The 15,093-nt window shown below is 34.5% G+C and overlaps 2 protein-coding genes across 2 annotated transcripts in view; one reads left to right on the forward strand and one right to left on the reverse strand.

The window, feature by feature from the left end:
• The window catches only part of RTN1 (reticulon 1), a 404,193-nt gene that overhangs the window by 319,046 nt on the left and 70,054 nt on the right, over positions 1-15,093 (reverse strand). The gene's annotated exons all lie outside the window — the stretch shown is intronic.
• LRRC9 (leucine rich repeat containing 9) overlaps positions 1-15,093 on the forward strand; it is a 94,922-nt gene that overhangs the window by 39,883 nt on the left and 39,946 nt on the right. The window contains exons 17-20 of the mRNA XM_029237633.1: positions 8,235-8,426; positions 9,675-9,800; positions 11,940-12,074; positions 13,102-13,279. Coding sequence (XP_029093466.1) covers positions 8,235-8,426; positions 9,675-9,800; positions 11,940-12,074; positions 13,102-13,279 — 631 coding nt within the window. The remainder of the gene's footprint in view (positions 1-8,234; positions 8,427-9,674; positions 9,801-11,939; positions 12,075-13,101; positions 13,280-15,093) is intronic.

Consider the following 15,093-nt stretch of genomic DNA (forward strand, 5'->3'; position numbering starts at 1 on the left):
ACAAATACAGTAATACACATGTACACCCAGGTATGGATCTTATCTGGCTTTTGTTTTCCCTGTTATACGTCATATAACAAAAATAATTACATATGGGTTCCAGAACTCCAACCCAGCATCCCCTGTTTCCATAGGTCCCAAGTCACTGACATACATTTTCAGAATATATCATCATTCTCAGGTCTTGCTCATTCTCTATCTCCTTGCAACCATGTCAAGGCCCTTGTACTGCTACTTCTGCGACTGTGGTGAGAGTTGTTGCTTTGCTTATTGGCCTTAGATTTTAGTATTAAACCCTCTTCCTTTTTTCTTTTACTAAGCCAAAGTCCTTTTTTTTTAATTGAGGTAACATTGGTTTATGACATTATATAAGTTTATAAAAGTGTGTACAATATTATATTTTAACTTCTGTATATACTACAGTGCTCTCACCACCAAAAGTTTAGTTTCTATGTATCACCATACAGTTGACCACCTTTACCCATTTTGCCCTCCCTCCACCCTACTTCCCCTCTGGTAATCACTACTGTGTTCCTTTTATCTATATGTTTGTTTTTATTTAGTTTGGTTTGTTCATTTATTTTGGTTTTTTTACTCCACATACAAGTGATATCATACAGTATTTGTCTTTGTCTGACTTATTTCACTTAGCATAATACCCTCCAAGTCCATCCATGTTGTTGCAAATGGCAAGATTTCATCTTTTTTATGTCTGAGTAATATTCCATTGTATATATGTACCACATCTTCTTTATCCATTCATCTGTTGATGGACAATTGGGTTGCTTCCATATCTTGGCAATTGTAAATAATGATGCTATGAACATAGGGGTGCATATTTTGAATTAGTGTTTTTTGTACTCTTCAGACAAACAGAAGTAGAAAAGCTGGATCATATGGTGGTTCTATTCTTAATTTTTGAGGAATCTCCATACTGTTTTTCATAGTGGCTGCACCAATTTACATTCTCACCAACAGTGGATGAGGGTTTACTTTTCTCCACATCCTCTTTTTAATTCTTGCCTTTTTGATAATAGCTATTCTAATAGGCATGAGGTGATATCTCGTGGTTTTGATTTGTGTTCCCCTAATAATTAGTGATGAACATCTTTTCATGCACCTGTTGGCCATCTGTATGTCTTCTTTGGAAAAAGCTCCCGTGCCCATTTTTAAAATTGGGTTGTTTGGGTTTTTTTTGTTGTTGAGTTGAATGAGTTTTTTAATATATTTTGGATATCAGCCCCTTATCAGATATATGATTTGCAAATATCTTCTCCAATTCAGTAGGTTGTCTTTTCATTTTGTTGATGGTTTCCTTTGCTGTACAGAAGCTTTATAGTTTGGTGTAGTCCCATCTGTTTATTTTTGCTTTTGTTTAGGAGACATATCTAGAAAGACATTGCTAAGACTGACATAAAAGAGCATACTGCCTATATTTCTTCTAGGAATTTTAATGGTGTTGGGAAACTGGACAGCCACATGCAAAATGGATTAAGGACTTAACTGCAAGGCCAAAGTCCTTTTTAATAGAATTCCCTTGGGTTTGGTATGCAACTGAGGAAAGAAGGTAGTTTAATAGAGGTCCCAGGACTATATATAAATTTTGGGCATTTTTGTTTAATTTTCTTCTAATGATTTGCTTGCAGTTCCAAAGGTTATAACAGGCATTATAATTTTGCTTAGGCACAGATTTAAAGACTAAACTCTTAAGTCATGCAAGGTGAATGAGCTTAGCCAGCTGCCCAGCATGTATTTGCAATGTAGCTTTGTTGTTGTTTAATACAAAGATTTCTTTCATCATCATAGCCTCACAGCCTGCTTATTGGATGACTATTACCACAGTTATTTTACAGGTAAGGGAACTGGACAAATTTTATGCCCAAGTGGTATTTTCAAATTTTAGAACTAGTAAAGGTAGCTAGCTAGATATAGACCCCTCAGATATTAAGAATCCAGTGTATAAACATGTCTCTAAAAATGACTGTAAGGATCTTCGGATGTTCAGAGAGAGGAGATGCTGTATGTAAAATAAAACACAGATACTGAAAACTACATACTACAAACAAGTGGTTTAGTAAATTATTATAAGGTGAACATGCTTGTTAACTAGCGTCCAGGTCAAGAAGTAAAACTTTGCCACCTACAGCATAAACCCCTTCTATATGCCCCATTCCTTCAAGAAATCATTATCCTGACTGCTAATAGTTATCCTCTCCCTGCTCTTTTTCCCCTATAGTTCCATCACCCCAAATGTGTATCCCTAGCACAGAAATTTGGTTTTCCCTTTTTTTTTTAATGTACTGTACTTTTTAAGTCTCTTTTAAGTTTCCCTTCTGCTCCCCACTGTTTATCTGTAGAAATACTTGGACCTTCAAAACCAGAGTTTCCCACAGTCCAGACCCTGCCAATTTGCTTACCTATGATACACCCTACATGCCCTCCACCCTCCAGATTTTCTACAAATTGGCAACTGGATCCAGAGATTGGATCAGACTCTGGTTCCATTCCTCTGGTGAGACTACAGGGACACATAATGTCTAGTTGTCTCACTTTTCTGATTCTAGGAGCCATTATTAATGCCTGTATCTATTAATTCATTGGAGATTACAAAATAGCAACATTCTTATTCTAGAATTTCTTTTTCATTTATTAATTGGAACACTTTTACATAGAGACGTTTCCCCTTATCTATTATTTGGATACCCAGTAGGACCATTCATATAGAAAATGCAGAATAGATGTTTATTTGCTTTTATTTACCAACTTTGAAGATAATGAATTAGTTCCTTACGAATTCCCAAAGATAAGCAATACTTTTTTAGTTTTAATATCATTAGGAATGCAAGGACTTAAACATATTTGATGATATTCAATTTACTGCAATTACTATCATGATTGAAGCTCAAATTTTCTCATCCTTAGCCAGTGGAAGCATCATAAGGTTAGCTCCTTTTGCCATGACCCTAGTAGTCTGTGATAGCTTCTTTGCCGCCTGGTATGAAAGATGTTCCATACACATTTTATGTATTTTTCTGTTGCAGACATGGGATCAACTATTTCTTCAAGGAGCCCTGGTTTCTTTTAGAGAAGTGGTATTTAAGGGCCACAATCTGGGTTGGTCATTGTTTCTAGGTCTTTCCATTGGACAGAATTTGTTGTGGGGGAGGGGTGTGTGTGTGTGTGTGTGTGTGTGTGTGTGTGTGTGGTATATGTGCAAGTAAAACTAACCTCATGAATTTATATTGATACTTCCAATTCGAATTTAAGACTGCAAATCATTTAACTTAACCTTTCTCTGTTACTTACATCTGTATCTTTTTTTCCCACACCAATAATCCTGATTCTCAGGGATACAAGGTGATAGAATTAGGATATTTAATAATCACTCATTTGTTTTATCCCCTATTACACACACAAAAGTCTCAGAATGATAGTGCTAATACTCTCATCAACATGTTACTGGAAAGATTTTTTTTTTAATTTTGTGTATGTTCTTTTCATTCTTCTCTATTTTAAAAAATAATTAAAATTATCATACTATATCTACTTTGTTAGAGCATGTAGCCCTTACATTCTGTACACTCTCCCTTTTAGTTCATTGGTAATTGTGTATTTAATTCTTATCACCAGTTCTTAGGGTGGTATCAAACATTTTGATTGTCTGAAAAATATTCTATTATAGATTCCTCAGGAAGGGCTTATGGAAACAGTATCCCTTCAGTTACTGAATGTTGATAATAATTTATCTATGTCCTTTATACTTAAAGGCAGTTTTATTAGATATAAAATCCTTGGCTTACAATTTCTTTTCTTGGGCATCTTAAATATTATTTCATTTTCTTCTGGCATAAAGTGTTGCGGTAGAAAAGTCTGATGAGAATGTATAATTTTTTCCCTTGTACGTCACAGGCTTGGTTGTTCTGGGTCAATATTTCGGATTCACAGTATGCTTTACCAAAATGTAGATTAAAATCATTTTTTCTTTTATTTTTTTGAACTGGAGGTTTTTAGCAATTTTTCTGTTTCCTTTCGTTGGTTCTCTTCTTTAGGAACTCCCATTATCCATATGTTGAATCTTTACCTATCTTCACTATTTGTCACTTTCTCTTGAGTCCTTTTTATCTCTCCATTTAGATTTTAAATTGATTTAATTTTTTAAATTTTCATCTTTTTCACCTTCTATTTATCTTAAGGCATTATTTGTTGTGTTTATGTCTTTTGTCTTTGACTAGTTTAATCTTCATTTCTGAAATGCTTTTATTATTTTATTTCGAATTCTTTTCTGGGTTCTTTCATCTCATTTCTGAGTTTTTCTAATCCAGATTTATGTTGTTATTTTGTATCTTGTATCATTCTTAAATCTTTTTGCTTGTTCTGAAATAATAGGTTTATGGTTATGATATGTTTCTTGGGCATATATTTCTGGTATACTTTTATTGCCTGCAGCAATATAGCAATATTTCTCTCTTTCTCTGTCTTACACACACACACACACACACACACACGCACACACACACTCACACAGCTTTATCTGGGATTTGACCTTAATACTTTTTTGCTGCTCATTTTCCAGTGAAATTAGTTCTTAACTTTTAAAACAAAACTGGGGTTTGGGAAAACTTTTCTAATTTCACAGATCTCCCTCTTCTGCTGTTTATATGTACTGTTTAAAAACTGTAGCACTTACTTTCTGAAATTTCCTGGCTCTATTCCCTTCTTCCACTTCAGTTTGAACTTTCTCTTTTATTTGCCTTTTTTGTCCTTGTCCTGTTTAATTTTTATTTAGCCCAGCAGTTTCTTCTCCAAGAAAGATTCAGTCTGTAAGGGGGCCCTGGTGGGGCAGTTTGAAGATTCGTAGGGGCTAGACTGCTCCACCCCCTTCAGACCTTTTTACTGTAGGTCCCATGCACTCACCTGGTATCAAAGAGGGCAAAACTCCTCCCACTTTCAACTGCTGTATTCAGTTGGCCCTCATACCTTCCACTGAATATTGGTTGGCTATTTTGGGGCTCTCTTATTCTCAGGTCCATCAGATGCTGCCCTGATGCTTCCTTCTTCCTCTCTCATAGACCTGGACACCATGTAGGTCTTGTGGTTGTTGGTGGTTTATCCCCACCAACTTCTTTGAGACTTACGGGACTACCTTGTTATGTAGCTTTGTTATAAATGTTGTCCATAGAATTTTGGTTTTATTTTTAACTCTCTTTTTATGTGGGGATTCAGAGAGATTGAACACCTATGCTGCCTAGCCTCTATATTCTACAGTAATCAACTTTGTAAGTGTGTTTAATATTAATTATATTTATCTCAGCATCATAAAAGGCTGTGATCTAATTTAATCACTCACCTGTTATTCCTATGGTCTTCTAAGTTTTTTAATTTGCCTCTCATTTTTACTATCATTTTCCTTAAGTGTGTCTCTAACATGGAGAGTTTCCATACCCATCTTGCATGCTAAGCATTAGTTCTACTAGGTTGCAGAAAGTAAACATATTGTTACTATGTGTTCATCACCCTGGCCTTGCCTTGTGAGTCAAAATACCCAATCTGTGACTGTTTACATAATGGAAGACCTGGGCTTCATAAATGGTGGAAGTACACTATATAGTTTTTGTAGAGTTTTTAAAAATCTAAATAAGACATCCACATAAGGTAAATTGAAATGGCATAAGCTGTATGCCTGTCATTCACTCACCTGAACTATCAGAAAAGGAGAGTATCCAAGCAAAAGGAATAGGAACAGATTTATTTTTCTCTGAAAATAGTTACACCATAGTCAGAATTGGCCAAGGAAAGACAAATATGTATGGCTATTTTCAACTTTCATAGATTATGGGCCTAATTTTTTATGGAAATAGTACTTCTGTCTTATCTTTTCCAATGAGAAATTTATTGTTAAAGTGTTTCTAATGCCTTGAGACAGCTAATCTACATTCAGAGATTGAACTATTACCCCTAAAATATTTTAAAGAGGTCTTGTGGGTTTTAATATTTGTAAGTTGGGCTACATTGTACTGTAACTTACAAAAGATTTAAACTGAAGCACAAGAAATGTTAAAACACAAAACTCTGCTACAAAACTGAAAATATTATTCCTTGAATATTTATGGAGTGTATGGAGTCTGTTTTATATTCTGGGAATATAAAAAAGTGAAGATCCCACCCCTATTTTCAAGGAAAGAAGGCAGTTATCTTTATATGATGCATGATTCACAAATGCTAGTCTGCATGCAAGTGCTGGAATTTGGGACAAGTTTTTAACCACTTTTTGATGAAAAATGGGAGAAGATGGGCCATATAGTAAATTTTTATAAATCTAAATTAATTTAATTTAAAAGGCTGTTCTAAGATTATATCCTTAATACTTTTTTACTGCCAAATATCCTTTTGTTCAAGAAATTATAATCATAGTAAATTATAGGATTTTTTTTACTTTTCTTACTTATGAGATTAAAAAGTCAGTAACAATATTTGATTTCCAGAAATTTTTTAGATTTTAATGATCTGAACACTCAACTCTTGAAACCTGAGTCACTATAATAGACGCTATTCCAACAATACGAACTATGCATTATATAAGCAGTGACTAATTCTATGGTGAATTCAAACAATTGTTTGTTTTAAACTGTAAAGAAATCAAATTTATTTTTAATTTATAGTAATATTATTTTTATTTTAAAAAATATGTTGCAAAATATTTTCTTCAAGTACTCTTTATCTCTTTCTTGTTCTGGGTCTGAGTTCATATATACTTTAAAAGAAAATTTTGTTTGCAACAAATAGAAGTAACAAATTAAAGACTTCTTACAAATATGTAAAATAAAGATCTGAATATATAAATGGCCAAAGCTGAGAAACACAACAAACAAAAAAAATTTTTAAATGTCTAATATAAACACATGGAAAAGATGTGCAACTTCACTGATAATAATGTAAATTAAAATAAGGCGGGTGGTTTGGTGGGTATTTAAGGAAATGAGCATTCTCAAATTCCATTGCTGGAAGAAAAAACTGGTACAAACTTCCTTAAAACTATTTGGCAACATTTATCAAGAGTCTTAACAATACAGAAATCCTTAAAACCAGTAATCTTATTCCTAAAAACCTTTTCTGAAAATATATTGGTGTCTCAGTTAAAGTATTATGACCATGGACATTTGTTGCAGTGTTGACAACCATTAGAAGCCACATAAATGCCCATAATGAAATGTTTAAAACAATACTAATAATTCACATATTAGAATACTATGCAATCATGAAAAATCATTTTTAAAAATAAATTTATTTAATTTATTTATTTAGTTTTGGTGGCATTGGGCCTTGGTTGCTGTGCGCGGGCTTTCTCTAGTTGCAGCGAGCAGGGCATACTCTTCATTGCAGTGTGTGGGTTTCTCACTGCAGTGGCCTCTCTTGTCATGGAGCATGGGCTCTAGGTGCATGGGCTTCTGTAGTTGTGGCACGTGGGCTCTAGAGTGAAGGCTCAGTAGTTGTGACACACGGGCTTAGTTGCTCCGTGGCATGTGGGACCTTCCCAGATCAGGGCTGGAGCCCATGTCCCCCACATTGGCAGGCGGACTCTAAACCACTGTGTCACCAGCGAAGCCCCATGAAAAATCATTTTGAAGAATACTTAATGGTGTGTGAATATGTTAGAAGGGTACAAAATTCTATATAACAGAATAATATGTTTTATATAAGAAAAAATATAGGGCTTCCCTGGTGGCGCAGTGGTTGAGAGTCCGCCTGCCGATGCAGGGGACACGGGTTCGTGCCCCGGTCCAGGAGGATCCCACATGCCGCGGACTGGCTGGGCCCGTGAGCCATGGCTGCTGAGCCTGCACGTCCGGAGCCTGTGCTCCGCAACGGGAGAGGCCACAGCAGTGAGAGGCCCGTGTACCGCAAAAAAAAAAAAAAAAAAAATCATGTACTTCTAAAAAAGGAAATTATAGAATGGAATAGGTTTAGTTTCTGCCTCTGAAGACGAAACTTTTTTAACCAGGCCATGAGTTTAATTGTATAAACTAGAAGCCTAGATATAAGAAATGTTAATTCTTTGTTTGTTGGAGACAATTATCTTGCCAGTTTCTCTTTGCCTTCTCCTCCATGAAAACAAACATTGCCACTCTATGTTAAAAGGCTGAAGTGAGAATTAAGAGAAAATGACTAGGAAAATATGTACATTGATACCATTGCTGCAGTATAACTAGCATCACTTCTATTTGTATGTGTTGCAGTATAACCTTGAATATTTGGATGCAAGCCATAACCATGTGATAACTCTTGAGGGATTTAGAGGTCTGATGAAACTTAAGCACTTAGACTTGAGCTGGAATCAACTGAAAAAATCTGGCGATGAAATAAATATGTTATGCAAACACACCACAAGCCTTCTCACTCTGGATATTCGACATAATCCATGGCAAAAGGTATGAAACAGAAATGTTTATAAAAAAGCAAACAATCATTTTTATTTCAAAGCTGTTTTCTCACTACTATTCAAGAATAGCCAGAAATAGGCAAACTATCTTTGTCTCACTAGAATTCCCTTAAGTATTTCATAAGTTGAATTTAGTGTAGTGATCAAGTGAATAAAATGTTACTATAAGAAAAGTCTTTAAGTTCACATCAGACTTTCTTTGCAACCTCTAATAGTTTAAGAGTATTGTGGTTTTAAAAGTGTTAGATGTCACTGCCATTTGCACACCTTCAGAGAATTTTCATAGTGCAGTATAGCTCAGCATGCTAGAACTCTACTGTAATGAGGCATAGGAACCAAGAATAATAGAATACAGTGAGAGAAACATACTATTAAAGGGGGAAAAATTAACAAAAGCATGTTTACTTTTAAATTAACAATAGTATGTTTCTCTCACTGTATTCTATTATTCTTTGTTCCTATGCCTCACATTCCCTGATGAACCTGAATTATAAAGTCTTGTTTATGTTCTGTTATAAAAGGAAATTTGATTGAACGCTATTCTTTCTCATCACAAAAATATGTAGATTCATGCTAAGAAATTTCAATATTCAATGATTATATTGAAGAGTATCTCCAAGTATTTAAAATAAGCCCCAAGTTTATAATTTCAAGACTATTCCTTTCCTTGCTTTTCAAAAATGTATATAGACTGTGTTCAACATTTTTAAAAGGGAATAAAGCATGATTGGTTCTATTAAATTGGCCATATTATGATGTTTATACTATTGTATTTCTCCTTTTTAGCTCAGTAAAATTGAAGAATATTTTTCTTTTGCCAAATCAGACTTCCTGAATGATCACAGTACAGCTATAGCCCTGTTGCCAAATTAAATGTCAAGAGCTGAAGATCTGTATTGGATCACCCATGGAGCTGACTAGCTAAATGCTGATATAGATAAACAGGAGGCACTGCAGTTGTTCTGTGAACACTTTTCACCACAGTCACTTTTCAACAGCTTGTGGTATTTCTTCTCTTCACAAGAGTAGAACTATCCACCTTCAAACAAAAAAGATTAATTCTTAAATATAATTTAATTTCAACTATTATTTAAAGAATTAAGCCTTTATTTTTAGACAAATATAATAAAGTAGGAGATGCATAATTTGAATTATGTGGGAAGGAACAAAGAACTCCTTTCCATGTCATAGCACATGTAATATTTTGTAAAAATTAACTTTTGGTATTTTTCCCAAGCCAGCCACATTAAGACTGAGTGTTATTGGCAGATTAAAGACTCTTACTCAGTTAGATGGAGTCCTTATTTCTGAAGAAGAAGCAACAGCAGCTATGAAATTTATTTCTGGGACAAAGATTACTCAGGTTGGATTTTACTGTTTAATATTTCTTGTTCTATTTAGAATATACAAATAGTATTTCCCATACTCTTATTTTGTTATTGAGATTTTATATTCTCTCTTAGCATGCTAATAAAAAAGTCAGTCTATAACAATCATATCACTTGAATTTTTTTACTGTTTAAATGTATTCCATTTAAATACCAACTGGTTGTATGGATTCTTATCCCTGCACACTACCCCCAAAATACCTCTAGGGTAACTGTTTTTTCCTAGTCAACCTGAACTCACCAGAGTCCTTTAGAACCTACATGAAAATAAGCACTTTCTGTGGATAAGGTAAGCTTCGAGGCCTTGAGAAAGCATTTAGTAAATTATTTACCTAGTATTGATATTATATGTGTCTGGCTGAAAGAAAACAAAACCTATTAACTTGGGGAAGGGGAAATACCTATATTATCCAGATTAAGAACGCTACTTTGGCCAAAGTAGCTTCAACATCCTAAATATCTCCACTCTAGTTATCTAGCTATTTACTTTTTGTGGAATATTTGAATATTAATTCCTTAATGTAATGTTTAATTTTGTATCTGTTCAAAGTGAAGGAAAGAAACTCTTTTGTTGATAAGAATATAATTAACTCCTGAAGAAGAGTTGGGGATTTATCCTACCAGAAATCAAAACTTACTAAAATCCTGTAAGACAATGTGGAATTGGCAGAGTTAGACAAATAGACCAATACAACAGAGTATAAAGACCCAGTGTAGACCCACACATACCTGGAAACTTGATAAATAACAGAGCTGCCTGTACAGATCAGGGAGCTAGTCAATAAAAGTCACTGGAACAAGTGCATTAAGGCTTTCACTACAAAAAGCAAAACCAAAAATGTTTTAGAAGAAAAGATCAGAGATTATCATTATAACCTTGAATGAGGGAAGAATTTATTATGCAAGAAACAAAGAGCATATAAAGATTAGATTTGTCTATGTTAAAATTAATACATCTATTCCTCAAAGGGCAGAAAGTGAAAAGACAAGCTATATACTGGGAAAAGAAATTTGAAACACATCTGACAAAAAATATTCTTTATATATCCAAAACATATCAGGAAAAAGACAACCAATCAAACAGAAAACTGAGCAAAACATTTAAACAGACACTTCACTGGAGAGGAAATCAGAACAGCCAAACAACTTAGGAAAAGATGCTCTACCACATTAATACTCAAGAAAATAAACATTAAAACTTAAATGATCTACCAATTTATGGCCACTATTGGGGGGAAAAAAACCCTTGACAATATCAAGTTTTAGCAAAGGTTTGAAGTAAAGGTTACAATTGGTACAACCATCTTGGATAACAAGTTGGCCCTATCTAGTAAAGCTAAATATATACATACCCTAAACCTAGCAAGTTATATACTCGAAAGAAACTCTTGCATATATATACCAAGAATCATGCACAAGAATATTTATGACAGCAATGCTTATAATAGCAAAAAACTGAAATCAGCTCAATGTTCATTGATGGGAGAATTGATAAGGAAATATTATATAGCAATGACATATGAATGAACTACAGCTACAGGAAGAAGCATAGAAGAGTCTCATGGATATAATGCTGAGCAAAAAAGCAAGTCATAGAAGAATATAAACATATTCAATTTACATAAAGTTTGAATATGTATAAGGCTAATATTTTATTTATGGATATAAACATAAGTCTATAAAGAAAGAAAGTATGGTAGATACAAAATTTGAGATCATTTGATTGCTTCTTAGGGAATTGATTCACTTGAGATGAGTGATGGCTTCCAAGGAGAAGGAGAGAAAAAAAGATTAGGATGGGGCACCCAGGGAGCTTCTAGGGTAGCAGGAATATTCTGGCTCTTAAACTGGTTTCATGATGGATTATATGGTGTTTGTTTTATAATAATCCTTTCACAGTTTTATAAATATTATTTTGTGGTTAAATGTCTGCTAAAACAAAAAAATGAGTGAGATATATAAAGTATATCCAGATACTGAAAACATTTTAAGGTAAACAAAATGTCATATTTTAAAAGTATTCATTGGGCCGCTCATCTAGGAAACAATTCTTTTAACTATATATATATGGACCTCTCTGTGCTATTTCGTTTATGTGTTTTTCGTTTTATTAGTTATCTCTCTTACGGCATTCTAGTACTAAAGAGGAGAGATCACGGATTCTTAGTATATGGCCTTCTGCCAAAATTCTGACACAGATTTCAAAGTTAGGACCACATTCACATCTGAGTGGAAACTGGTACTTGAAGGTAAAGACAATTTATTAAACCTAATATAAAAATTTAATTTCAATTGATTTTTTAGTCAGCTTTGGCCTTTGTATATAACGAGGGCATAGACAGGTAACGGGCAGAAAACTGGAAGAGCCAAATTAAAAGTAAAAGAGAAGTCAAGTCATGAGTAGTTATGTCACAGGGGCTAGAACTCAGCAGTGGTCACTACAGAACAGGAAATTTAGGATAAAGGTACACTGCAAAACCAAAGGGTAGATTCTGAGAATATATCAAAATAAGCAAGAAAACTTTAAAGCTCAGAGCCGGAGACCAAGCCAAAAGTTTGGATGGCGAGGTAAAAGGGATCAAGAATCCTGGCAAGAGAATGGGGGAACTGGTCAGAATTCAGCCAAGGCTAAGGGAAAAGTTATGGAGCACTAGCAGCTTCTTGCTCAAGAAGCACCCTTTTACCTCTTGCCAAAGATAGAAACTGGGCTAAGAGAATCTGACCCTTGAAAATGGAAGATATTAGTGGCATTCTTTTTATTACAGAATATACATAGATATTTAGCTGTGATGCCGGCTGTGTGATAGTCTTAGCTGACCCCACAGGGAGTTGTGAAATTAGAATGGCCCTTTAAATCTGTCCCAAGTTGGGCTGAGATGGCCAGGCCTTTCTTTCCTTTCATCATTGGATGTGGGCCAACCTGGGAAGGAGCATGACCTTGGACAAGGCAGCTCTCTGCTGCTGATGCTGTCCCTGAAGGGACTGACAGTTGAAGGCTTTCTGCCAACAGCACTTGCAGCAACTGGGACAAGTCCTTCACTGCTGGGAATCTGACTGGCACAGCTCAGTGTCTGTAATACCATATAAGTTCCTCTGAGTTATAATCTTGTCAAATTTTACTTTTCTGTAAACTAAGAGCTTTGCAATATCTTTAGTTCCTAGAAGACTTTTTATGTTACTTATCACATTTGAATTATTTCATTAGCCTTTTTATCTTATAACATTGAAGTTATTGATGTCATCCAGAAGCAACATATAATGTGAATTATTCTACAGATAACTGCCTTAAATTTAGATGGGCAACATCTTTTTGAAATCACAAATTTAGAAAAATTGGAAAATTTGAAGTGGGCATCATTCAGCAACAATAATCTCACTAAAATGGAAGGCTTGGAATCTTGTGTTAACCTGGAAGAGCTCACATTAGATGGAAACTGCATCTCAAAGATAGAAGGTAAGGTATTAGAGAATTCTAAAGTCTTAAAATATGAATGTCTAATTAACAAGAGCAAAAAGTGAATAACACTGAGGATAGAATTTCTGAAGAGGAAGGTCTTCAGAGAATTTCCAAGAAGGTTTGGAGTAGAGTATTCTAAACACCTCTCTAGTGGGATCTGTGACTGACTGCTATATATAATGAGCCCAACTAGCTGCCTTCCCTCCCCTCTCTTAACCAGTGTTTACCATCTGTTACCAAACTTAGCACATTACAAACTAGTCAGTGTTCAAAATCTGTACCATTGAGTAAATAAATGAAAGAATGAGGTGTGCTTTTGAAAAAGATAAAGCAGCTCAGTTCATTTTTCAAAATATGGAATTAAGGTTACATTTGGAAATTTGAAGACTTTTAACAAAATGAACATTTTATTCACTGGAGGTTGAAAATCAGATGTACGATATAAACTTTTACTGGGATCCACATACAAGTACAAATTAAGCAGCTTTATTAATGCCTGCATAAGTGTACACACACACATATCATGCATACTTATCTAGGTATAATACATTTCTGGATGTGCATTTTGGTAACAAGGCTGTCCTTGTCAAGGAGAGAAGGTAGGAATTGAAAATCATGCCTGGCAAAGAGACTTAATTCACACTTTATTAGCTTTTGAATTGTTTTTAGCATGTGTGTACTACCTTTTTCATAAAATAGAAAATTTTACTTTAAAAAATTACATATGCAAAAGCAAGTATTAAAAACAGCATGTATAACATTTGTTATACTTCATTTTAATGGCTGTTAACAATAGTTTCTAAAAATTGCTTGATCATAAGAATCACTTAGGATACTTATTGAGCATATAGATCCACAGGCCTTCCTCTGTAGATTTTAGCTAACTAAACAGTGAGGGGGGGCAGAGGTGTAGGTCAGGCATCTGTGTTTACAACTATCACTAGTCTCCATTCCCATACAATAGGGTGTTAATTTTGCTATGTATGTAACAATTGAGAACCCTATTTCCTTTTTATTCCCCTCCATAAGCCTACTGAAGGGAAGACTCCTTCAACCTGTATTTTCCCTATACCCACTTTTCAAACACAGCTACCCCACTAAACTTTAACAGATATTTATCTTCTTTTTTCCAAACATAGATAGGCTTAATATGCATTTAAGGATTTTTGCTTTGACACTACATCCTAACTTGCCCTAGATTGATTTGCTTTCAGCATTTCATAGTCCCATGATAAAGGCTGGTGTGGAAGGGGTGCATGAATAAAATTTATTGAGGACTGATTATTTATTTGCCAAAAGCTATAACTGATACTTTTCAAATGCCATTCCGTTTAATTCCATAACTGTTAGAAGTAAATTTCAGTATATCCATTTCATGGATGAAGAAAATTTGTCTCGGAGGTTACATAATTTTACATAATTTACCTATGGTCCCAAATCTAGTGTGAAACCAACATTTGAAACCAGCTCTGACTCCAGAGTTCTTATCTGTCAACTGCACCGTCCTACCTACAGTTATAAAGTGTCTACAGCACGTAATGTACATAGGGGGTTAGATTGTGGTGAGAGAAAGCATTTTCTAAAGTTCTGTCTTAGACTACTTTCAAGCATACAAAGGTAGAATTAGGTTCTTTTTAATACAAATGATGGCACAGTAAGGAATACTTTCCAGAGTGTTGTATTCTAGTTCCTTACCCTTAATGTTTTACAATGGGGGTTGGTGATTATTTTGAGCTTTGTAAAGTAGAGCTTTATATTATTGTGATGGTGAAAACCTTAATTAATTACATAATTTAAAGGTTATTTGAAAG

Source organism: Monodon monoceros, unplaced genomic scaffold (assembly GCF_005190385.1).
Source record: "Monodon monoceros isolate NGI ecotype Baffin Bay Population unplaced genomic scaffold, NGI_Narwhal_1 Super_Scaffold_21, whole genome shotgun sequence".
NCBI lineage: Eukaryota > Metazoa > Chordata > Mammalia > Artiodactyla > Monodontidae > Monodon > Monodon monoceros.